The sequence below is a fragment of the Amblyomma maculatum genome, chromosome 4 (assembly GCF_055883805.1).
Source record: "Amblyomma maculatum isolate TAMU_Amacu chromosome 4, ASM5588380v1, whole genome shotgun sequence".
NCBI lineage: Eukaryota > Metazoa > Arthropoda > Arachnida > Ixodida > Ixodidae > Amblyomma > Amblyomma maculatum.
Window position 1 is genome coordinate 167,417,361 of NC_139347.1, and position 23,848 is coordinate 167,441,208.

The 23,848-nt window shown below is 45.1% G+C and overlaps 1 protein-coding gene across 1 annotated transcript; it reads right to left on the reverse strand.

Annotated features, from left to right (window-relative positions):
* Positions 1 to 385: 385 nt before the first annotated feature.
* LOC146193444 (uncharacterized) lies at positions 386 to 6,104 on the reverse strand. The gene is made up of 5 exons (XM_084600552.1): positions 6,060 to 6,104; positions 4,998 to 5,060; positions 1,474 to 1,648; positions 1,302 to 1,375; positions 386 to 1,225 (listed from the first exon to the last, which is right to left on the reverse strand). The coding sequence occupies exons 1-5, from the start codon at positions 6,102 to 6,104 to the stop codon at positions 953 to 955; spliced, it is 630 nt and encodes a 209-aa protein (XP_084456678.1). The 3' UTR covers positions 386 to 952.
* Positions 6,105 to 23,848: the final 17,744 nt, after the last annotated feature.

Genomic DNA, 23,848 nt, shown 5'->3' on the forward strand with positions numbered 1-23,848 from the left:
CTCGTGTTTGATCTGTGTTGTAAAGTCTCTGTTTTATTGAATCTCTCTGTAGTTGCATGCTTAGCGTTTGTTAATTCTGTGAACTTCTCGTCTGTGCAATTTTAGTGTTTTTGTATTCCTCTGTATCGTCTCTTGCTGTGTATAAAGTTTGTTTTGTTTGTTACTTCTGACTCCGACCCTTAAGGCCGGAATACATGCGGCGTTTTTTTCCCACGATTTTCGCGCGTGGAAAACTGCTGCGCCGACGCGACGCCCAGCTCGAGATACATGGAACGACGAAGTGGCGCGAGCGCTCCCGCGGATTCCTCGATGCGAAAGCAAATGCAGCAGCGAGCGGAAATAACTGCAGAGCGAGGTACGTGAGAGAAGCGATGCTGTCCCTTGTGGTAAAATCCCGAAAGTGCTCATTCAAATGCTACTGTGCTAAATGTAGAAAGCGTACATAGGTGCGCAAGGATTTGGCTCGCTCGAATGAACGGAGATACTTTGGAATGCCTGCTCGGATACCAGCGGCACGGTTTTCTTTTTTATTTTTACAAATTTCAGTCCAGGGAGCAAACAAACACACAACGATCTGAGAGTAGGTCGTACACTCTAAAAAAAAAGGTAGTTGAGGTTACATTTTGGGGTAGCAACAACCGTCACATATATGACTACCTAGGTAGTGACTGTATGTAGTAACTGCAAAGGCAGTAACATTTACTACCTGTGGACAGGTAGCAACAGCAACTACCTCCTTTAACATTTACTACCACAGGGTAGTAAGAATGGTAGCTTACCTAAAGTAGTAACAGCAACAACCTCGTTTACTACCTTAGTAGTAAGCTTAGCTTTGGTTTGACGGCTAGGCAACCACTAACCTCAATAGCATGTTAGAAGCACTATGAAGCAGTGGGCCTATATGGCTTTCAAAAAACAAATTCAACACAGGTGTTGCTCAAAAGGTTAAACTTTATTTGTTGACTTGAACTTTCTCAATTAAGCTGATCGCCCGCATCACGAGGGGTGACCTTGCTGCCGAATTTAGGCCACAGAAATGCTCCATCAGAGCAAATGTGTTCTTATTCCTGCTAGAATACTGGATGTTCATTATCCAATAAAGTTCCATGAGGGCACTTGTCCCTGATATCAGGTCAATCACTTCCACCTTGTAGGACTCAAAAGTGGCACATATTTCTGTGGCAATTGGAGCCTTGTCGTTCATGACAAGAGAGGGGTAGCTGTCCTGTAATAAAATAGAATTAATAAGAAATGAGACAATTTCAAGCAAACTACAATTAAAGTGAACAGTAAAATCTTACTGGTCCTCTCAGAAAATTGGGCTGCTCCTTCACTAAGTGCGGGAGGAGCTGTAGGACAGCAACTGCGAAGTAATCTGTGCCCAAAGAAAATTCATAGAACACCCAAACAATCACAAAAACATAAAAATAAGAAAATAAATTGGAACTAAAAGACAAAGCTCTGAACACTCACATTTCTTCAAGTCGCCTTCTGTCTCTGAAATCGCCCGTTCTGCTTCGGCGAGGGCACTTTTTGCGGTACGAGACATTTTCAGGAGTTGGAGACACCTCTCTCCATGTGTGTTAATAAAGTTGAGCAACTTTGACTTAAAGTCCACTTGTGTGATATTCATGAACTCCTGGCGAAGCTGAAAATGAACAAAAATGATAGGGGGAACTTAGCACATTATTTGCAAAATACAAAAAGACATCACGTCGCTCATGCACAAGTGTCCGAGCAAAGCACTGGACAGTTGTGCTGTTAGTGCAAAGTTGGACAGCTAGTCCAAAGGCTTCATAGTTGCTTTCTTTCATCATAATTTAGAGGTTGCATCATTCTGATTTCTGTTTAAATATGTCATCAGTGATGCACTGAAATTTTTTTCTGAGGGAATAAGGGTGAAGCCATTAATAAACGTAACTGTGTAGGTTGTTACCATCAATCCCTAATTGTTAAATAAAACAACAGCGCAGGTGTTGTCTTCTTCCTTGTCCTTCATCTTCGCCCTGTTATTCCCTAATTGTTCCTAATCCCCTTAGGGAATGCATCTTTGAACCCGTTGTGAACCGAAATTCAGAACCTGTATCTCTTTGCCTGACATGCACGCTGACTGGTGCGTTAGCATTTCTTCCAAAAAAAAACTACTGCCGCTAGAAAGTTACGCAGTATCCATAGGCAAACACAACTAAAAATAAAGCAGCAGATGCCCCTTAAAGAATGCCCTCCATCCAAATGCGACTGCAATCACGACCTTGCATAAACATTTTTAGTAGCACATAGAATACAAAAGTGGGACAGAGAGGAACGCAATTATGCAGAAGTGCTCAAATTTCAGCCTAAACATAAGAAATGATTACTTCACGACCCGCTGTGGCTTCAGCAGTTATATTTCAATGTTTTTACGATTACAAAACTGCCCATTTAGTCTACCAAATAAATAATTAGCACTAACACTCGTCATCAATCACCCATATTCACCCTTCTCCAGCAAACCTAACCTGTTCCTCCCTATCAGAGTAAAGGTTCTAAATACCCTTACCAGGGATGACTGTGCTCACCCAGATGAAGACAAATTCTTCAGTTGAAATGTTTCCTGCCAAGCAATATTTCTGTCGTGCTTATGTCATTTTATGTTGTCAAAAATGCAATCTTACTGTTTTACCTTCTGCAGTGGATCTCCGCATCCTGATTTTGCAAACACTGCAAATGTTTAAACTAAATAGAGTATTTTCTCATAACCTGTTGAGCCTCTTACAGCAGCCGACTATATACTGCATGTCTCTGTGAAGCCCGACTGATGGCATGTGTACGACCCATCATCAAAAACCATTTCAGGAAACCGGCCTGATGCTACACGTTTTAAAACCTTACCAGTTCACGAAGTGCCAGCGCTGGGTACCTTTCCAGCAACACCGCTGTTTATGGGCTGCTTTCTTGAATCCATTTTCTTCGTGATGAGAAGGTGGCCTTCATTGAAGCTTTCAATTTCGCCATGTCAGGAGTGCTTCGTTTCACTTCTTTAATCATAAATTCTATGTGAGCAGCAACGACTCCATCATCTTCTTCGCCTCCGGTTTCCAAAGCACCAGTTGACTTGCAAAAGAAATGATAAAAATAACACAGTTGAGTAAAATATCATAAGTAATGCCTATCATATTTTTAGGTAACGCAGACCTACGATTCCAAAATCTTTTTTATGATCTACAACCTGTGCAAAGGTTGAACACAACTGAATATCAGTCTGTTTTGTCAGCACTTGCTCTACAGCTGTATTATTTACCTTTATGCAGTGCTTTCCTTCCATTCAATGCTAAATTCCTTATAGTTCCACCATTGCATGCGTTTTTAGGTATTGCAATTAACTGTGTAGGCTACAGTTTGCTATCTCTTTTGCTCTGGCATACCTAACAGCTTTTGAAAAGGGATACAGGACCCAATGTTCCTTTGCTTTTACCTTTGTTTTGCTTGATATAAGCTTTTTGCTCAGCCTTCCCCTACGGCATGCTTCTCCTTCTGTCATCTTTTGTTTCTTGTGTTTCCAGCCGAGAAATAAACACCCAGCAGGCAGCCAGGACTTGTCCGTGCCTCTCCGTCTTGTGCCGTGTGGCTCTCGCATTGTTTATGCATCACTACATCACTCAAGCTGGCCAAAATTGCCACTATTTTCCTGCGCAGACCCCAGTTACATTCCCATGGCTGCCTCTTTCAAGTGCATGCCCTACCCAGGCGGCCACGCCTGTTCCTGCAAAAAACCTCCAGCGCCCACCCGTGGCGCTGCGCTGCCTTTTCACCGCGAGTGCTACTCGCTGGGTTTCTGCATGGTGCCAATAGCAAGTGTCACCATCTATACGGTGAAGCATCCTCAAAACGCAACAGGGCCATTTGTAACGAGGCATCACTGCTACTGTGTCGCACTGCCAAAAGGCCGATGGTAACAGTTGCAAATTTGAAGCAACTCTTCGACAATCCCAACAGTATTCACAAAACATGGCACTTCACAATTAAAAAAAAAATCGGGTTTGCTCTTAACTTTCATCTCAAGTTTATGCATAACTCTATTCCCAGTGTTCATTAAATAATATTGCTGTGATGCAAATAGTTTTCTGCAGTTCTTTAAGGCCAATAGATCAATCAGACATTTGGAAAATTCTAATATATTGCTGGTATTAAAAGGCCAATTAATAGGATTTTACCATAATTATTTTTTGATACAGCAGGTAAACATACAGCTACTGCACTGCCTTTTTTTATTTTTGCCACTGTGTGTTGGTTACATAGCATAAAGCACCAACTTTCTCCAAATTTCAGCTATTCTACAGTTTTGAAGTAACTGCAAGTTCTAGAGTCAGGTGTTGTAGTCGCCGTTTTTTTCTCGTTTCATGAAATGCGTGGCCAGGGAGGGGTCTGTACCGATTTCCTGCCTTCCATTTACTTTTGTGGCTATGGCTTCCTTGTTTCGCCAGTGCAATACCATAGTATTTCTTTTTTTGCTGTTATAATTTGTTCTTTAAGTCATTATTTATCACTACCTCAAAACAAAGCAGAATTACTATAATCAATTGCGTCTACTTGTGTGCAATGATATTCACAGGGCACTTTAACTTGCAACATTTCTTTTCAGATAACCCAGCTGGAAAAGATGCAAAACTTTTCCAGATATTTGTAACACTGGTGTAAATCAGGGGTTTAATATTTGTAACACTGGTGTAAATCAGGGGTTTCACTTACCAGGCGGCACTGCTTCTTTGGATGACATTTGTCTTGAAAGTTCCCCTTCCTACAAAACTTCTTTCTTGCCTCTTCAACCTTAGGATTATTATCCACGGATTTTCGAATATTGCACATCTTGTATTTAAATGCGACCCTCCAAGAATCCTGTAAATCAAAACCATCACATTGGAAATGCAAAATCAATGAAACATCTACCTAGCAGCCAACAATGATATATACAGACTTTCCTTGAAGAAAACAGACTCAAACGGCCATAGGCATCATAAATGCTTTCGCACAAGCCACTTGCTCTTACTGCAGGAAAGAGCTAAAAGCAGCACTGCATTGTTCTAGCCCGAGCCAAAATTCATGAGCAATCTGTGCACGCACCTGCTGCTCAGTACGTTATTAAAGCTGCAAATTAACCTGCTTAATTCCCTGTCAAGGATGTTTGCAAACCATAGTGCATGTGCGGACCTCATGAACATCCTGCAAGGGCATAAGAGAATTCACATCTAATTACTGTATTGTGTTCTATCCCACCAATATTCAAGAAAATTTCACAAAAAAGTGCAGCAAACTGAAAAATCATTGAAGAGGAGACAATGCATGTGCACAGAACATTCCCCATGTATGCCAGAATGGTCCACAAGCAGCAGTGAATTCCACACGAGAAAAAAATATTACCTCAAGGAAAACATACCATCTTAAGTAAAAAGTAAGCAGTCAAGAAAATAGGAGGTGAAATTTTGCTTGCAGGCAGTATGTAAAAAATATGATGCAAACACAGGGAAAGAAGCTGTTGTGATGAGGTTTGGTTTGTAGGGTTTCACATTCCAAAGCGATTCAGGCTACGAGAGACGCTGTTGTGGCCCCGCACCTCTACCAAGATGTTGCGTGGCAAGAGGCGTACACACCACGTAAAGCACCGGTATAACGCGACACAAGCACAGGGTGCACCGGACGTCGCCAAGTGCACACACACTTCGTCTGTTTCATCTTTGATGGGTCAACCCGTCGCAATATGAACCCAAGCATGTGTTGCATACATGGCTAGTCACTTCATCGCATGCTTTTTTTTCTCTTTTTGAGAAAAAAAAGTAACCTACTCAGTGCAAAGCATTTTACAGATACTTTCCTTTTATGCTTCAAAAGATGGCTTGTTTTTATACTTTGATAGTAGGAGTAACCTCGGAAGGCGTTTTTGAGGAAGATATTACCAGCTATTTATTTACAAAGACTAGCAAGCAGGTAGGGAACTTACAAAGCCTGTTCCAATCGTATCCCGGAGGACTGGATATTTCAGAACAAGAGCCCTAGCTGCAGGCTCGTAGAATTTCCCAGGATACCTGCGAGCGCAAGAGAGGTTGCATCAGCAGGATTTGAGGATACATTACTAAGTGGTACTTACAGGTCAACTGTCAGCAAATGGGATGTAATCCAAGACACAATGCGGCTTTTTGTGCGACTTGACACTTCTCCTAATGTTGTTCTCTCAATGTCGAACTTGATGTCAACGGGAACTGGAGGCAGTTCATAATGCATTTGCTGAAAACCACTGCTACATGAAGCCGCCACCACTGATGGTACATCGTTAGCTCTGAAAAAAGAGGGGATGGAATTAAGTGCACCGTACGTATCATGACTGTAATGTCCCATGTTATATCTCCACCACAGAGTTCAGTTCAGTTCAGTTCAGTCGTTCAGTCGTGTCCGACTCTTCGTGACCCTATTGACCATGTCACGCCACGCTTTCCGGTCTCTCACTATCTTCCTAACATCACATAATTTCATCTGCAGTGCCTCGAGGATGCCATCTAACCATCGCGTTCGCTGCCTGCCCCTTCTCCGGCGACCCTCAACCTTTCCCAACATCAAATCTTTCTCCAGCGACTCCTCTCTTCTCATCAGATGACCAAAGTAGCTGAGCTTTAACTTTAGAATTTGACCCTCCAATGAGCATTTAGGGTTTATGGTCGACAATATTGACTGATTTGATCTTCTGGCAGTCCAAGGAACTCACAAGAGTCTTCGCCAGCACCACAATTCAAACGCGTCAATTCTTCGGCGGTCAGCCTTTTTCACAGTCCAACTCTCGCATCCATACATCACAACTGGAAAGACCATAGCACGAGTTATACGGATCTTGGTTGGCAGACTAATGTCTCTGCTCTTTACTAGGCGGTCAAGGCTAACCATTGCTCTCTTTCCCAGAAGCAGGCGTCTCCTAATTTCATGGCTGCAGTCTCCTTCCGAGGTAATCTTGGAGCCCAAGAAGAGAAAATCTGTCACAGCTTCCACTTCTTGTCCCTTGATGCTCCAGAACTTGATAGGGCAAGACGCCATGATCTTTGTCTTTTTAATGTTCAGTTTAAGCCCAAACTTCTCACTCTCTTCTTGTATGCGCATCAGAAGACTCTTGAGTTCCGCTTCACTTTCTGCCATTAAAGTGGTATCATCCGCATATCTAAGGTTGTCGATACGTTTTCCAGCAATCTTCACTCCAGCTGAAGACTCGTCCAGACCAGCCTTCCTCATGATGCACTCTGCATATAGGTTAAATAGGCAGGGCGACAGTATGCAGCCTTGCCTCACTCCTTTCTCAATCGGAAACCAATCAGTAAGACCATGCCCAGTTCTGACTGTGGCCTCTTGCCCTTCATACAGGTTCCTGAGGAGACAGATGAGGTGAATTGGAACTCCCATCTCTTGGAGAGCTTGCCACAATCTGCTGTGATCTAAGCAGTCAAACGCTTTCGCATAGTCAATAAAGCAGAAGTAGATGGGTTTCTGGAACTCTCTTGCTTTTTCCATGATCCAGCGAAGGTTGGCAACTTGGTCTCTAGTTCCTCTGCCCTTGCGAAACCCAGCTTGCACGTCCGGAAGCTCCCGATCCACATACTGCTGCAGCCTACCTTGGAGGATTTTCAACATCACCTTGCTAGCATGCGAAATAAGCGCGATCGTGCGGTAGTTGGAACAATCTTTGGCACTGCCTTTCTTTGGAATGGGGATGTAAACTGACCTCCTCCAATCCTGTGGCCACTGCAGGGTTGTCCAAATCTTCTGACATAATGTATGCAGAATGTTAACAGCGTCATGGTTGAGGTTTTGAAGCAACTCAGCTGGAATTGTATCAATTCCACTAGCTTTGTTCTTAGCAAGGCTGGCTAAGGCCCATTCAACTTCACTCTTCAGGATGCCCGGCTCGAGATCAGTGACCACAACCGTCTTATGTTGGGTTTGCACATTCGGGTCCTTCTTGTACACTTCTGTGTATTCCTGCCACCTCTTCTTTATCTCTGCGGCTTCAGTGAGGTCCTTGCCTCGTTTGTCCTTTATCACGCCCATCTTAGCACAGAAGCTTCCTTTGATATCTTTGATTGTCTTATACAGAGCTCTTGTGTTCGTTAATTGGCTGTTGTCCTCAACTGCTTGCCACTGTATGTTCAGGAAGGCATTCTTATCTCTCCTTGCTATTTTATGAAAATCCGCATTGAGAACCTTGTATCTTTCTCTTTCCACCATAACTTTTGCCATCCTCCTTTCCTCAGCTATTTGCAAAGCCTCTTCAGATAACAATTTTGCTTTCTTGTATTTCTTTGGCTCTGGAACTACCTTAGTAGCATCTTCTTGTATTATATCACGAACATCAGTCCACATCTCTTGGGGCTCTTTGTCTTCTAGATCTAATTCTTGAAATCGATTCCTCACTTCCACAGCATATTCTAATGGAACTTGATCCAGATTATACCTGAAAGGCCTTCTAGTTTTCTGCGTTTTTCTCAATCGAAGCTTAATCTTGGCAACAGAAAGCTGATGATCGGTGCCACAATCGGCCCCAGGCCTTGTTTTTACTGCTTGTATAGCGCTTCTCCATCTCTGTCGGCAAATAATATAATCGATCTGATTCCTGTACAGACCGTCCGGCGAAGTCCATGTGTACAGGCGCCTCTTGTGCTGTTGAAAATGAGTATTCGCTATGGTCAGGTTGTTTTCTTGACAAAACTCTACTAGCCTCTGCCCAGCTTCATTTGGCTCACCAAGGCCGAACTTGCCTGTAATTCCGGATATTTCTTCACTCCCTACCTTAGCATTCCAGTCTCCTATGAGAAAAACGACGTCTGATGATGGGGTGCGGTCTAAAAGGCATTGTAGGTCCGCATAAAATCTCTCAACGTCAGCTTCTTCAGCAGTAGTGGTCGGTGCATAGACTTGGATAACTGTTATGTTGAAAGGGTGACCTTGGATCCGAAGTGAAATCATTCAGTCGTTTTTGGGGTTGTACCCTAGCACTGCTTTGCCCATTCTTCTGTTTACTATGAGATCGACCCCATTCCTTCTCTTGGATTCGTGCCCACAATAAAAGACATAATGGTCGCCGGAGTTAAATTCTCCCATTCCGATCCACTTGAGCTCGCTGATACCCAAGATATCAATGTTCAATCTGTCCATTTCTCGCTTGACGATATCCAGTTTACCTTGCGTCATAGATCTTACATTCCATGTTGCTATGTGATACATCTCCTTGCAACATCGGACTTTCCGGTCGCTTCCCGACACATCCACAACTGAGCGTCCTTTTGGCTTTAGCCCAGCCGCTTCATTCGTCCTGGAGCTACTAGGAATCGCCCTTTGTTCATCCCCAGTAACATATGGGACGCCTTCCAACCTGGGGGGCTCTTCTTCCGGCGCCATATCATTAATGGTATTGTGACTGGCCATAGGGTTTTCTTGGCAGGAAATACTGGAGTGGGTTGCCATTACCTTCTCCAGTGAATCACATTTTGTCAGAACTCTCTGCCGTGACCTGTCTATCTTGGGTGGCCCTACACAGCAGAGCTCACGACTTCATCGTTGTTTCGCAAGACCCTCCGCCACGACAAGGCAGTGATCCATGAAGGGGACCACAGGGTTAAAGGTGGCCTACTAACCCAGTTTTGAGTGGCAAGCTTTCTTCATCGCAGCTGTCACTGGCAACCAGATTTATCTTGTCGCCATCACAAAATGTGTGTCCTTCCGGGACCTCGACATATGTTTCAAAGCGGGAATTGTAGACCTACAACAAAAATGTGTTTATGAATTGGAAGCCAAAAACATAATGATGAATGTGGATACAATTGATTTAGTAATTATTTCATTGCGAGCATGCTGAAACTACTTAGTTTCCCATGATTGGCCTAATCATTATGATGGCTTCCAAACTCTCCACGCGCGCACGTATGGAAAGCACACTACTACTCTTCCACAGCCCATGTGCGCGCCGCGTACCTTGAAACCTGCGAACGTGAACGGCCGCTCCAGCTCCGCGAGGCGCGCACACGTGCAGTGCAGTGTAAAAAAGAAAAAAGAAAAAACGTTTTTTACGGAGTCATAAGCCATTTGGAAAAAAATTCTGAAGCAACACTAGCGCTGCAGATGCGCATTAAGCTGCAGTTAACAGCGCGACAGGCATCGCTATTGCATGCTCGCCTGTTGCTCACAGCTAAGATACAGGCTCCGATATATATACATCTGGCACCGGTGTCTATCCCAAGCTTGAACGCAAATTTTGGACACAGCATAGGCCTATAAGCAAACCACGATACTACGTTGGCCTGAAGCGCATAACTAGAACGCGATTATATGCACAAGTACAGGCCCTGAAAGCACCAATCGATTAAAATCTATCGTATAAAAAATGTGCGTACCTCTATTCGGTCGCACTGCAACGATGTCCACGATTCCGTCAGCATTGCAGCATCGATTACATCCGACTTCTTGTGATGTCCATTGACAAGAAGAACCTGTTTCCTGCCTTTCCAGGTAACCAGGCATTCGATGGGCGACGAAGACATGGCTTACAGCAGGATAAAGGGCCAGCACATGTAGTAATTCGGTTGTTCTAAAGGAGGGCTCTTCTATCTACGCATGCAAAACATACGCCATTTGCAAAAGTAGCAAAACGTATGGAAAGAACCCATGGATATAGTACTATGGATAGACCAGTTGAAGTCGATCCCTTTCTGGCACTGTAGCAAGCGCCACCTACCAATAAGTAAAGAAAGTTGCTTTTTTTGTACTTTTGAGCCCTCCGAGATCGGCAGCTGCGCGTCGGCGCGCCTCATCACGGAGGCCATGTTTACTCCTGTCACTGCTCTACATTTTCAGACATTACGCGTTGCGCAGTTATGTTTGTTGTGCCGGTATTGACAGGCCAAGGTCACTTTCGCTAGTTTCGAGGCTCCGTTCAGAAAGTGGCTTCAGCTAGCGGCGCTGCCGAGGTCTTTACTCCTCTACTCCAGCTTGCTTTTATCTACCTCCCTCGGAAATGTTTATCAACCAAGCCTCTCTCAGCTGATGCAGTTGACAGTGCATCAAATGGCTGGCCTAATGGTGTGACAACGAAGTATACGTCACCGCAAGTATACGTGCTTAAAAATGATTCATACGTGTCCGCGTTGTCCCTTTACGTCTGTGAGGTTTTGCAAAGTGTTCAGGTACATAGGGGACCACCGCTATGATAGCAATTTTTCTGTGATGTGTGGTGTGGAAGGCTGCGCAAAGACGTACCGTCTCTTTGAGTCGTATCGGAGGCACGTTTATCGGGACCACAGAAGCTATATGGACCTCGACACACCTGGAGATGCCGCTGTCACGGAAAAAAGCAGTAGTGGTGAGCTACGGTTGGACACTTCGGCGAGTGCCTCCATTGCGGAAGGCGACGTTTTAAGTAGAAATGAACTGCTAAGCTCTAACTTCCTCATGGACGATACCGATGGAGAACAAGAGGCCGCATCCTGTACTGGTTTTTCAGCTGCCAGTGGAGCTATCGACTTCAAAGCGCGAATGAAGAAGCACCTGTGTTTACTTTTCTTCCGCATGGCAGAAGTACACAAGTTGCCACACTCTACAATGGAAAGCGTCATTTGCCATATGAAAGTGACTTTGTGCGATATGTTTCGCCTTTTTTCCACCAAGATTCAGCAAGACATTCATCCTCTGCCGCTCGGAAAAGACTTGCACACGTTGCTTGCTTGTGACTTTCTGGATGAGATTTTTGAAGATGTGGTGAGCAAACACAAGAGAGAGCAATTTGCCAAGAAATGCCTTCCTTACACAAAACCTGTGGAGCATGTCTTGGCTGCTGGAGAAACATTCCAGTATATTCCTGTCACTAATGTTCTGCAAAACCTAATGCTTTCAGAATCCTTTCGCAGTCATTTAAATGAGGAGGCATCAAATGGAGAATCATCTCCACTATTGCACAACTTTTGTGATGGTTTCATGTACAAGCAAAAGCTGTCGGCACTTATACAGGAAGGATCTCAGTTCACACTGTTTCTTGTGTTTTATACAGATGAACTTGAGATTGTTAACCCGATAGGACCCAAGCGCAACGTGCACAAGCTACTTGTTGTGTATTTCAGTGTATTGAACATTCACGCACGCTACAGGTCCCAGCTTAGTGCCATACATATAGCAATTATTGCAAAATACAAAATTATTCTTAAGCATGGAATGGATGCAGTTTTGGGACCACTTATCATTGAGCTCTCAGCTATAAGCACAACTGGTTTCACTGTGCAGCTGCATGCAACAGCTGTGAGAGTCACAGCTTTTCTTGTCGCCTTCTGTGGGGATAACCTCTCAATGAACAGGTTAGGTGGTTTCACTTGCTGCTTCAATCGTGGACACCCGTGCCATTTTTGCACCGTGGCATTCCCAGAACTCGGCAAAATTTTCCACGAAAAAGATGTACAGGTACGAGATGCAACTGCGCACAAAAAGCATGTTGAACTTGCAGTTGTAAACCAACCACTAAGTACAGCAATTCATAGGGTGAAAAGTATGTCGCCATTGTCAGGTCTCAATTACTTTGATGTGACGCAACAACTGCCGCCTGACATCATGCATGATTTGCTCCAAGGATCTATAACTCCTGTTTTAAGACAGATCTTACAAGGCCTCATCAGTTCGAAAGTAATGAGTTACTCTGATCTGGAGCGTGTCACTTTGTTTGAGTTTGGGCCACACGACAGGAAAAACAAACCTGAAGGACTCGAGAAATCTTCTGTGAAGGGGGAAGCTGCTTATAAAGGCACTGCATCACAGAAGTGGTGCCTGTTTCGTTTCTTTTCACTTATATTTGGTGACATTGTTCCAGATCTCAATGAGCATTGGGAAGTCTATCTTCAACTCAGGAGGATTGTTGACATAATATTTTCCGATGATATCCCACATGACCATATTGCTTTCCTTCAAGAAGAAATTAGGTTTTTTCTGACAAATTTTGTAGCTCTTTATCCTGGAAAAATGACCCCGAAGCTCCATTTTTTGGTGCATTACCCAAGGCTGATCAACCAGTTGGGCCCATTGAAACAATATTGGTGCATGCGTTACGAAGCAAAACACCAATATGTGAAAATGATAGCATGTCGCAACAGAAATTTCAAGAATATTTCGAAGTCAATCGCAGAACGGCATCAGCTGCTTTAGAGCTTTGAGCTGTCTGGAGATGAGTTAAACATGGGCATTCAGACAACGAAGGCCAAGCCTCTTAGACAGGAGGACTTAGCCCCATTCACTCATGAAGTCTTCCCTGAAGGTGTTCCTGTGTGGTGAGTGTCATCCGTTACTGTTGCAAGTTGTAAATACAAAGTGTTAGATGTAGTGGTCTTGGAGAATGATCTGCTGCCTATTTTTGGACAGATCATAGGTCTGTATATGTACTGTGGGTCAGTCTTCATTCATGTGAGTGTTCTTAGAACTGTGTTGTTTCAGCGACACCGCTGGTCATATACTGTTTGTCGAACAACAGAAGAGAGAGTTATACAGCCTGCAGAACTGCAATCGTTCCAAGTTCTAGACCTGTATTTTGAGAAGGAGCTAGTACTGAGGCCAGAAATAATGATCACAGATTGAACTGGCAGTATTATCTGCAGGCTGGCTGCAATTGTTTAGTTGAAAATGTTTACACTTCTTTCCTTTGTGCCTCTAGAATAAAGAGTACTTTTGTATTTTATTACCATTTATTTATTTTATTTAGACAAACTGCTCTAGCCTCTGGAGAGGCTGTAGTAAGGGTTGGAACACAGCACACATGTCGCTGACAATGACTGCTCACTTTACGGATTAAAAAAATTGCATTGTATGCCACCCCCCCAAAAAAAAAGACCACCACAAAAGGGGAAAGCATTGAACATGGATGCATCTTGCAGTAAAACCAGAAGGAAAAATTAGTGCAAGTCAGGCACAGTAGTTTGAGGTCGTTGAAAAAGTGCAATTAAGAAATCTAACTAAAGAATGGGACACATAGGTGCTGCATATATGTATTATTGAAAACAAAAACAGCACTGGCAATTTTGTTGCCATTTAGGATGCCCTTTTCATTATATAAAAAAGTGGGGCACCGAGTAGCAATGTCACCAGAAATGTTAGTATACATGCATATGCATATTCCCATCATCCATTTCCATATCAAGGTAGTAACGGTTACTACCAGGGCAATAGTGAAGCAGTGCAGTGTAGTAACTGCCAAAGAACGTAGTAACAACAGAACTCACTACCTTGTTACTGCTTATTTTTTTCTTTGAGGTAGTGAAAAAGTCGTAGGAACATAGTACATATGTAGTAAGGGTTAAAAAACGTAGTAACAGCAGCGGTTACTACGTTTTCACTACCTTTTTTTCTAAGAGTGTATACTCACAAAATAGCGACATTCCGTGCTTGATTAAGCGTTTATTTTTACGATAATCACATTTCTGCGACCAAACAGCCCCATACCTCGTCAGCCATGGCGGCCATGTTGACAGCGGCCGCTCAAACCGGAAATGCCAGCTTTCCTGGCTCCTATTGGCTCGCGTCGACAGTAGTTTCCGGTTCGAGAGGACGCCGCGCCGCCCGCGCGTCAAATATCTGGCAGGGCCAGATCGGTGGCGGCGCGCGTTTTTTCTGACGCGGGGCGTCGAGTGCGCGCCGTCGGGCGTAAAACGCCGGTTTGACGCGGCAAAAACGCTCCATGTATTCCGGCCTTTACGCTGGCTTGAACCGGCGACCGCTGAGCAGAAAAACGACCACCCCCTTCTGTCACTACAAGGTAGTTGAATTCCGGCTGAGCTTGCCGCGCAGGTCGAGGGCATCTCCTTTGCAACCGGAAAAGCTACCCCCACTCACTGTAAGGGTGTCTGGGAGTGTGCGCACCGTTAAGGGCGTATCGTTAATAATACCCCCTAATTAATAACGGGTGACAACCGCATACGCTTTGCCGACCAGCATCGCACTTCGCCATTCGCGACAACCTTCGTTATCGCCGGACCTACAGTGCTGATGGTGGAAAATGGTTGCTAGTCATTCCCCGCCACCTACGGGCGCAAGTCTGCGACTTCTTCCTCGCTGACCTCCCATACGGCCATGCGGGAGTATTCAAGACATACCATGTACAACTTCGTCCTTAAATATGCTCGCTCATGCCTCGCCTGTCAACGTCGCAAGTCTCCTCCTCATTGTTCTGATGGTGAGCTGCAGCCGTTACCTTGCCCACCACGCCCATTTGATGCGTCGGTAGTGATTTATATGGCCCGCTCCCATACACTGCAGCTGGAAACCGTTAGTCTATCGTTGCGGTTGACCACCTGACAAGATATGTATTTATTGAATCCTCAAAGGCCCCATTTAAGGGGTACTACATGAGGGGTGGTTTCAGCATTACATGAGATATGCTGAAACCGCTGCCCATCCATCTTCCGTAGCGACATATGTAGCCTCATTCATTTTGCAGCGATTCGTCCTTCGCCACGGCGCACCACGTGAACTACTTAGTGACAGAGGACGCCTTGTTCTCGGACGCTGTTAAAGCTCTCCTGAACAAGCGCCACATACGTCACGGAACCTCTACCGCATATCATCCGCAGACTAACGAACTCACTGAACGCTAAACTGCACCCTTGGTGACGTGCTTTCTACGTCTCCTCCGACCACACTTACTGGGGTCCCCTCCTTCCATATGTGACGTACGCATACAATATTGGTACACAATCAACTACCGGTTTCTGTCCGTTAATCTCCTTTATGGCCGTCACCTTTCTGCTCCACTAGATATCATTCTTCCGTACCAACAAGATGTATCTTAGTATACCGCTGCTTCTGAAGCTGGCCGACACGCAGAGGAGTGCCGCCAAATTGCCCGGTCTCGCACAAATGAAACCCAGTCCCACCAGAAATCCCGCCGCGACAACCATCAGACGACACCGCAATTCTCGTCTGGCAGTCTTGTGTTGCTCTGGATTTCACCAGGTACTCCCGGACTATACTCAACATTTATTTTCAAGTATCACGGCCCCTATCATGTCTTGGAGCGCATCTCTCCTGTCGACTACACTGTGGAACCACTGACCCAATCACCTTATCTCCGCCGACGAGGCCGCGGACTGTCCATGTTCAATCCCGTAAACAATATTACGACCCTGCCATTTTGCCTACGCCGTAGCTCGCCAGGGTGGCTCCTCTTCTCCCCGGGGGCCCTTGTAAAGATGAAGATGTTCGTGCGAAGATAAAGAAGCTTTCATACGCTGTCGCCAGTGACATCTCTATCGATGTGTGCGCAGGACCTGCTGGTACGTATACTGTTCCTGACGTGCTTCTAGATCGCGTCCTAGTACTTCAATAAACCGCCATCCTACATTATGTATGTATGTATGTATGTATGTATGTATGTATGTATGTATGTATGTATGTATGTATGTATGTATGTATGTATGTATGTATGTATGTATGTATGTATGTATGTATGTATGTATGTATGTATGTATGTATGTATGTATGTATGTATGTATGTATGTATGTATGTATGTATGTATGTATGTATGTATGTATGTATGTATGTATGTATAGACATATTCTGCTTTTGACAAATGAGCCGGGACAATTAAAAAATGATGTCTTAAAACATTCCCGATATTCTGTTTTATCGTAATTAAGTTGCCGACGGTGGACCGTCCTTTTCAGTGTAAAATTGAGCATGGAGAAAGAGTCTGCACATTTGGGTCACTGTTGAGAGAGGGAGAGAAGGAATTTTCGCTCTCCGTCTTTGGAGAAACACACATCACCGAATAGATAAATATAGTGGAAAGCTCGCTTTGATCAATGGCTGGAAATGCAACAAAGAGAAAAAAAAATGGGCGGAGGGCAGAAAGTGGACAGCCGACGAATGTTATATACACGAAGTGCTTTCACGAAGACCACACTAAATGCAAGGCACGTTTCCTTCGGAGGAAGGCTGAAGTTAAGAAAAGGTCAAGAAAAACATTAAGAAAAAAATACAAAGAACGAACCCGAAAATCATACCGCGAGCATGCATACCAGGACGGCCCGCTCCCCAGCTGTGCAGGTTTTAAAAAAACATTGCGATAAGATTTATACTCAGTTGTTCCCCCCGCGATGCGCCAGTGATCAGAGCAAGGGCAGCTCGACACCGCAGCGACGAAAGAGCGGTCGGGTAGTCGCGCTCTCCTGAAGCCCGATTCCGCAGCCGGGGATCCTCGCGAGAAGTCGGTCCAACGAGCGTGTACCAACGGAAGGCGTTTTTTGCGCAAAAGGGCCAGAGGTGGGCGGGCAGGGGGGGGGGGGGGGGGGGGGTACAAGGAGTTGAAAAACGAATACTGGAGTGTGCGTGAAAAGGAGAATATTCTTAGGATTGGGCAGATGGAGATACTTACCTCGAATTTTAGTTAAGTAGGCTTTTGAGAAAGCCAAAGTTGGCCAAAGTTTCATTAATTCCATGGGTTAGCCTCTGAAATTTGTGTATGAAGCAAGATTATCTTTGTTCCCTTTGTCGACTTGTTTGGAAGCTTGATTGAAGGAGGACGTTCCGAACGTTTTCCAAAGTGGAAGGCGCCGGTGGTTAGAAAAGGAGATTTGGCAGTGTGTGGACGTGGGCCTTGTGGTCATTAAAACTAAACCTTAATGGTGTTTCGGTCTTGCCGGTGTATTCTATGCCACATACACCCCAGCTTAGCATGTTAATCCCATTGGCACTGTCGCAGTTCAAGGTTTGTGTAGTCCTAAAGTGAAATCAAAGAAGTTGTGTGGTTGTGCATCGAGCGACGCCTACGCCAAGAACAAGGAACGTTGGGACAAAGTTTTAAAAAGTGCTTCCCTACATGATCAGCTTCGGGCTGTCCAGGAGGCTCGCGCGGCGGCGGAGAGCTTCGGGCTCTCTGTGCCGACGTGGGAGCTGCCCTCTACACCTGGCGCCTAGGCGAGTTTCCCCCAGGATCCCTACTGTGGGAAATAAAGTTTTACCAAACCAAACCAACCTTTACAATGTTTATCACCTGCACATTGCTGCAAACTTTGCAGTGAGGTTTACCGTACGTTTAACAGCCAGAGTTAGAGAGTACTGGCGGTCGTTTTAAATTCAACTGAAATGTCCTTTAGGTTTTTAGAGCGCTTATATGGACACCCGGTAGGAGTAACTCGCGACTAAAACCCCTCAATAAACTAAATGTAGCACCATCTCCCCTCTCCTCCTCCGATCGCCGCCACTCCTCCTCTCGCGTTCTGACTGTGCCTCAATCTACGCGGTGCAAGGCTAGCGCACGCTCTCCGGAGTGTTCGACGGTCAAGGCCTCGACAGGCACCGCGGCGGGGCCCCGCTGCGCTCGCACCGATCGAGGCGGCCGTGCGCCGGTGAAAGCACTTTCGCCGGGTCCCACCAAAGCATTTCAGCTTGCATTTTGTTGCAATGTGTTCAGGTGCAAATAATACTCGCTGTTGAAACCACGCTGCTGAAACAGCAATGCAGAATGTTGACAGAGATTTCCTACCAAAATGGTTTCAGCTGTCAGTGTCTTACACCACACGTATGTGCTTTCGGCGTGGGTTCAACTCGCCTTCACCTCCGCGCGTCCGTTGTTCGTCACTCGTTGGCCAAACTGAGCGGCATGTTGAAAACAAATTGTAATTAGGCGGCAGATGAGAACAATTTAGCAACAGCCTGTGGAGGATTTGTTTGCAGTTTTGACTGGTTTGCGAGCTGCCGGTAAACTTGAGAAGCGTGGCAGCAGTTGTCTTCCATGTGTTTTCAACTTCAGCTGCAGATCTATCAGCACTTGCATGCGCGGCGTGCGAAATCGAGAATTAGAACATCCAACGAAAGCAAAGCTCGAAATATGCGATTTTATCCGGTCCTCTAAGAGCCATCACTGTTTCGTTAAATGCGGCGACACATTCAAAATATGCAGTAAGGTTATATTCACGACAAAAACAATGCCTCAGAAAGCATGGCTGAGTAGTCAAAAACCAAGGACCTTATTCCATACCTAGATGTATACGGCGAAAAGTGCAAAAAAAAGATATGACACGCGGGTATGTGGCACTTGGCAAGGCGAAAAAAATGAGATCCATACAGAGTGTGTGGCGACATATTAGTTTAGAGATTAGCAATTCCTTACCTCACACAGCCGCGACCATAACGTTGAGTTAGAGTCTGTCTGGCCGATTGGGTGCCGTGAAACCTTCCTGCGCTCCGCATCTCGATTTGCGGACGGCATTATAAACAACCGTTTGTCTCATGTCCAAGTGTGCCGCACCAGAAAGCGCAACAACATGGCACTTCGAAAGAAGTAACTGAAAAAAAATAATAACGGCGTGAAAGAGGCGCGAGTCATAGCAAAACACATGAGGATATCCGCCACGCTCGCGTCGTTTTGCACCGGTGGAAAGGAGGCAGCCATCACAACAAGCACGAAAAAAAGCACGCGTAAACACGTGACTGCGCTCGTCAAATGGGAGGGTCGAACGCCGGAGAGGAGGCGGCGGCAAACTTCACATGTTGACGCTTCTTTTCGCCTATTTACTCGCGCTGAGATGCGCGCGCCCATCCAACACCATCCAGACTACGACCAGGGCTGTGCAAGATTATGTGACGTCATCGTAGTGAGATCATATTGAAAGTCGGCTTCACCCTACGCGGTTGAGTTTTTATTTTATTCAACGCTGCTCTGGAGCTACCTCTTGAAATGTTCAGCGCTAGCGATGCGGAGGGTTATACTTGTGTTACCTGTGTTATCTAATATTGCCAGTCTTTTAAAGTATATTGTCACGTGGTGGTGACCAGGGTCGATGACACAAATGTAGACACAGGCTTGGTGGTACGGAATTTAACTCTTTATTGGGCTGACTTGCGCCCGCAAAAGAACTAAGCAACTCGGCGGCGGTGATAGCAGCAAAAGTGTTGGTCGATCGTCAAAGAATGCTCGTCACACTCGGCAACGCTCAATTTAAAGGCTGCACAGAACAATCTAGATAACGTCGCAAACAGCTACCAGCACGGGCTGGAACATTGTGAAAAGACACCCGAGCGGCCGGAACCTTCGAGACAGATCTCGGTGCATCTTGCGCTACAACAAAACTGATAAAGGTGTGACTCGCCACATCGAACATTAGCAAACAAAGATTACGGAACTGATACGCGGTCCAGAATTAGAGTGATAAGCCTGTATGCCGGCGGCTGTTAAAAACAACAAACACTGTTTTGAAGGTTTCGCGGCAATATGAGAAGTTTGACACAATCCACCTGGCATTTATTTTATTGGCAGAAATGAAGTTGCGAAAAAATTTTCACCTTCATTCAGAGTTACTTATATAACAATATTCATCGGAGAGCACATTTATTGTTAGATGGATAGATTAAGCTAAGAATGGTAGGCAGAGACACTCAGAACGGTGACCTTGACGACACTAGGTTTAGCTTGTTGTGAATAAGAGGTCACTTTCACAGAAGTGATGGTCACATTGCTGTAACGTAAACATAAAATAGCTGCCTAAGCTGGGAGCAGCGATTGCCACGAGTATATTAACACAGCGAGCAGCTCACTTTACTATAAACCAGTCATTTACTACGGCAACTACGATTACGTGGCCACTAGCGAAATAAAATTGTTTCTATAAGAAAACCATTTAGATTGCAAAACAATTTTGTTCCGCACTCAAAACAGAGACAACGCTATTTGATTATTAGTAGCTGTTCTGTCGAAATTGTGTGCTCGATATGGGCGTGCCTACCCTTTCATACACTGTGCTAAATCAAAAAGTGGTGATTAGCAGCACGAGTATTAGGAAGCAAACAAGAACGCTTTCTCGCCACAGTGCGCTTCATCGGTAATAAGTTTTTCTGCGGCACAGCCTTTGTTCACGCTGCATTTTGAGCCGAGTCCGACGGAAACTGGTACACTTGCGCTTTGGATCCGTTGGCGTAGTTAGAGCGACAGTTTAGCGCACAACAGCTCCCAGACATTGTAGATACCTTGTTCGCAAGCATCTGTTCAGTACGGATTAGTAACAAAGCAAACACAGGCTGAAAATACGCACACTAAGGCCGAGTCGTTCCAGATCGCCTTGCTTGCGTACGCTGGCTCTCGGCGCCGCCGATCTATCCTCAGATCTCACTGTCGTGACGTAGGACTAGTGGAAAGGGGGACTTGCGCTGGCCTTCTCTTAGTCTAGGGGGTGTTGGCCCATCACGACCGGAAGCAGATTTTTGTAGCGGGACGCTGACACGCGCCGGATCTGCTTTGCGTGGGTCGCATTCGCCGTTCGTTGTTTCTATTCGCGGCATTCTATGGTGACAAAGGAATTGCTAGGTTGCAGTCGCTGGGTTGCTGGGTTACACACATTTTTACTGACCTGATAAAATATTTTGACGTCCCCGAATAAGCTTTACGAAGCGAAGTGACGATAAGTTTTGATCGATGTCTTCGAACGAGCAGTGAGCTGGCAATGATACCCGTATTTTCCGCGTCCAGATTTTTCACGCAGCGTTGTTCCCAAAAGAGGACACACTGCATTCACCTGCGTTAGCAGTCTTTCTCAACTCACAAAAAAAAACAATTTAGGTATCTCGTAGTATCTGCATCCGCCTTGGTATCTGCCCTATTTGTGTAGTGCCAATCGGCATGCCCTACAAATAGAATGCACGTCTATGGGACCACCGTGCGCGCCCAGTGGCCGCGCTCGTGGATGCAATTGATAATTGCATAATTCTTACTTTAGCTGTGTCTATAATTCGCTGTCTAAAATAGCTTCCATGAGCACACCTAGCTTCCTGAGATGCCGATACGCATTTTTCCTTCTCCCCCAGTTTTCATTGCTTTTGCAATGAACACCAAACGAAAATGTGTAAAAAAAACTTCCCTATCTGACGTTGAAGTACCAACTCTGCGTTTCGCCCTCCTCTGCTGATGTGATTCAATGCCCCTGTTTGCCATTCCATACAATTTATTCATTTAGTGGCAGTAATGACATTTCGATGTTTACTTAGCGGTTGAACGTCAAATGATGATCTTTGTCTCATGCCATAGCGCTCAATCGAAACTATATATTAGCATTGGTAAACAGTACTTTTTTTTCTTTATTCGTGGACGCTCTGAAAAGATCCTGCGTTCATTACACGCCATTCTGCCCCAAACAAGTGGTAGCGAGCGGCTGACTGCCACCTGTTACTTTCCAATATCCTAAATTAATTTGTAGCAGAGGAGTTGAAAGTACGGTTAGAGAGGCAATAAGTATTGGTACAAAAAACTAGCATTCAAGTCGGGATTTGAGGCAGTGCGGTCGTTCTAAGTAAAAGAAAAGTAGGCATGCTACAATGCCTTCAAGCCTGACAGAGAGGAAAACATGCATGTGTACTAGAAATTGCAGATCGCATGTTTTGCCGTGCTGCAATGGAGATTTCCATTCTCATAGCTGTGTCGCTGTATCAGTGACATTGTGCGCACGCGCACTGCGTGGACAGAGTGATCAGTGTGAATCTGCCGTCCTTTCCTTTATCGTCGATGTAGGTAGCAAGCGCCTCACCAGAAAGACAGCTAAAGCTTTCCAAAAGTCTTCTGGGTAATATAAGTGCATGCGGCATTGTCAAGACCCAGTAATTGTTCTTGAGTTTCCAGGCTTTTCATGTCGTTTATGTTTTTTTTTTCTGGCTTTTTTCTCCTCTTTGGCTCCAGCTTCATGCATTCCTATTCGTCTCCCAAACTCGATCCATCTTTCTCCACCAATCAAATCAACCGCAGCTTTCCCGCATTTTTTTTTCTTTTTCTCTGCCATCCCTGCTACAGAGTTCGTGGCTGGCTTTGTGTGAAGCTGTACTCCACGTGGAATGAGGGGTGTTTGCCACAAATGTTTTTTTTTTTCACTTTTCTTACATTTTTACAGCGGTTTTGTATCTCCTCCTCCTCCCCCTTCATTTTTGCTGGTTGTTTTTCAACTGCGTGCGCTTCTCCTCCCGTCAACTGCCGTTTTTCTTGTTTCCAGCATAGAAATAAACACCCAGCAGGCAGCCAGGGCTCGTCCGCGTCTCTCCGTCCTGTGCTGTGTGGCTCCCGTATTGTTTGTGCTTGGCTGCATCACTTCAGCTGGCCGAAACTGCCCCCATTTCGCCGCGCAGACCCCGATTACATTCCCTCGGCCTCCTCTTTCAAGCGTGCGCCCTGCCCTGGCGGCCGCGCCGGCTACTACAGCAATCCTCCGGCGCCCACTCGTGGCGCTGCCTGTCCGCCGCGCAGTGCTGCCCCCTAAGTGGCTGTTTGAAAATGGAGGACAAGTGACTGCTTTTCTGGATTATATTGAAATGTTTCGATTGGATATTATTAACCGGAGGCATAATTCAGGAATTTGTAAGAACGAGGTTTATTGGCCTGTCGTTCTCCGGTGGTTTTTGAAAGCTGATTATTTTATTTCTATCCAAGCTTCTAGATGTCCAAATAGCATCATCAAGAATGGATTGCAGGTATTTCTTTCGCAGAAGATTTGTTTTTAGTTGCTCCGCACGGCGGCCAATGTCCTCGAGCTCAGAGCAGAACCGTCGGAATATCTGGATCTGTGAGTAGGGTATGCTGGTTTTACAGCTGTGTGGGGGGTGGCTGCTTTTTAACTATAGGTACTGCTGGCTGTATATATATATATATATATATATATATATATATATATATATATATATATATATATATATATATATATATATATACAGGAACAATGGCCGATTATTTAGGCTTGGCTAAGAACACGTTCCAGGAAAAAATTAGACATGGTGAATGGAAAAGTTTGTATTTGGCGTTTCGGCCGTGGGACCGGCCTTCGGCGGCAAAAACTAGGTTAAAGA

Excerpts from the sequence above, each read along its gene's own strand:
- LOC146193444 (XM_084600552.1), bottom strand. The coding sequence starts at position 6,104 with ATGTATCCTCAAATCCTGCTGATGCAACCTCTCTTGCGCTCGCAG. Across the intron at positions 1,649-4,997 it reads AGTGGCTTGTGCGAAAGCAT|CTTCGCCAGGAGTTCATGAA; the intron begins TTATGATGCCTA and ends GTTCATTTTCAG. Across the intron at positions 1,226-1,301 it reads CCAATTTTCTGAGAGGACCA|GACAGCTACCCCTCTCTTGT; the intron begins GTAAGATTTTAC and ends ATTTTATTACAG.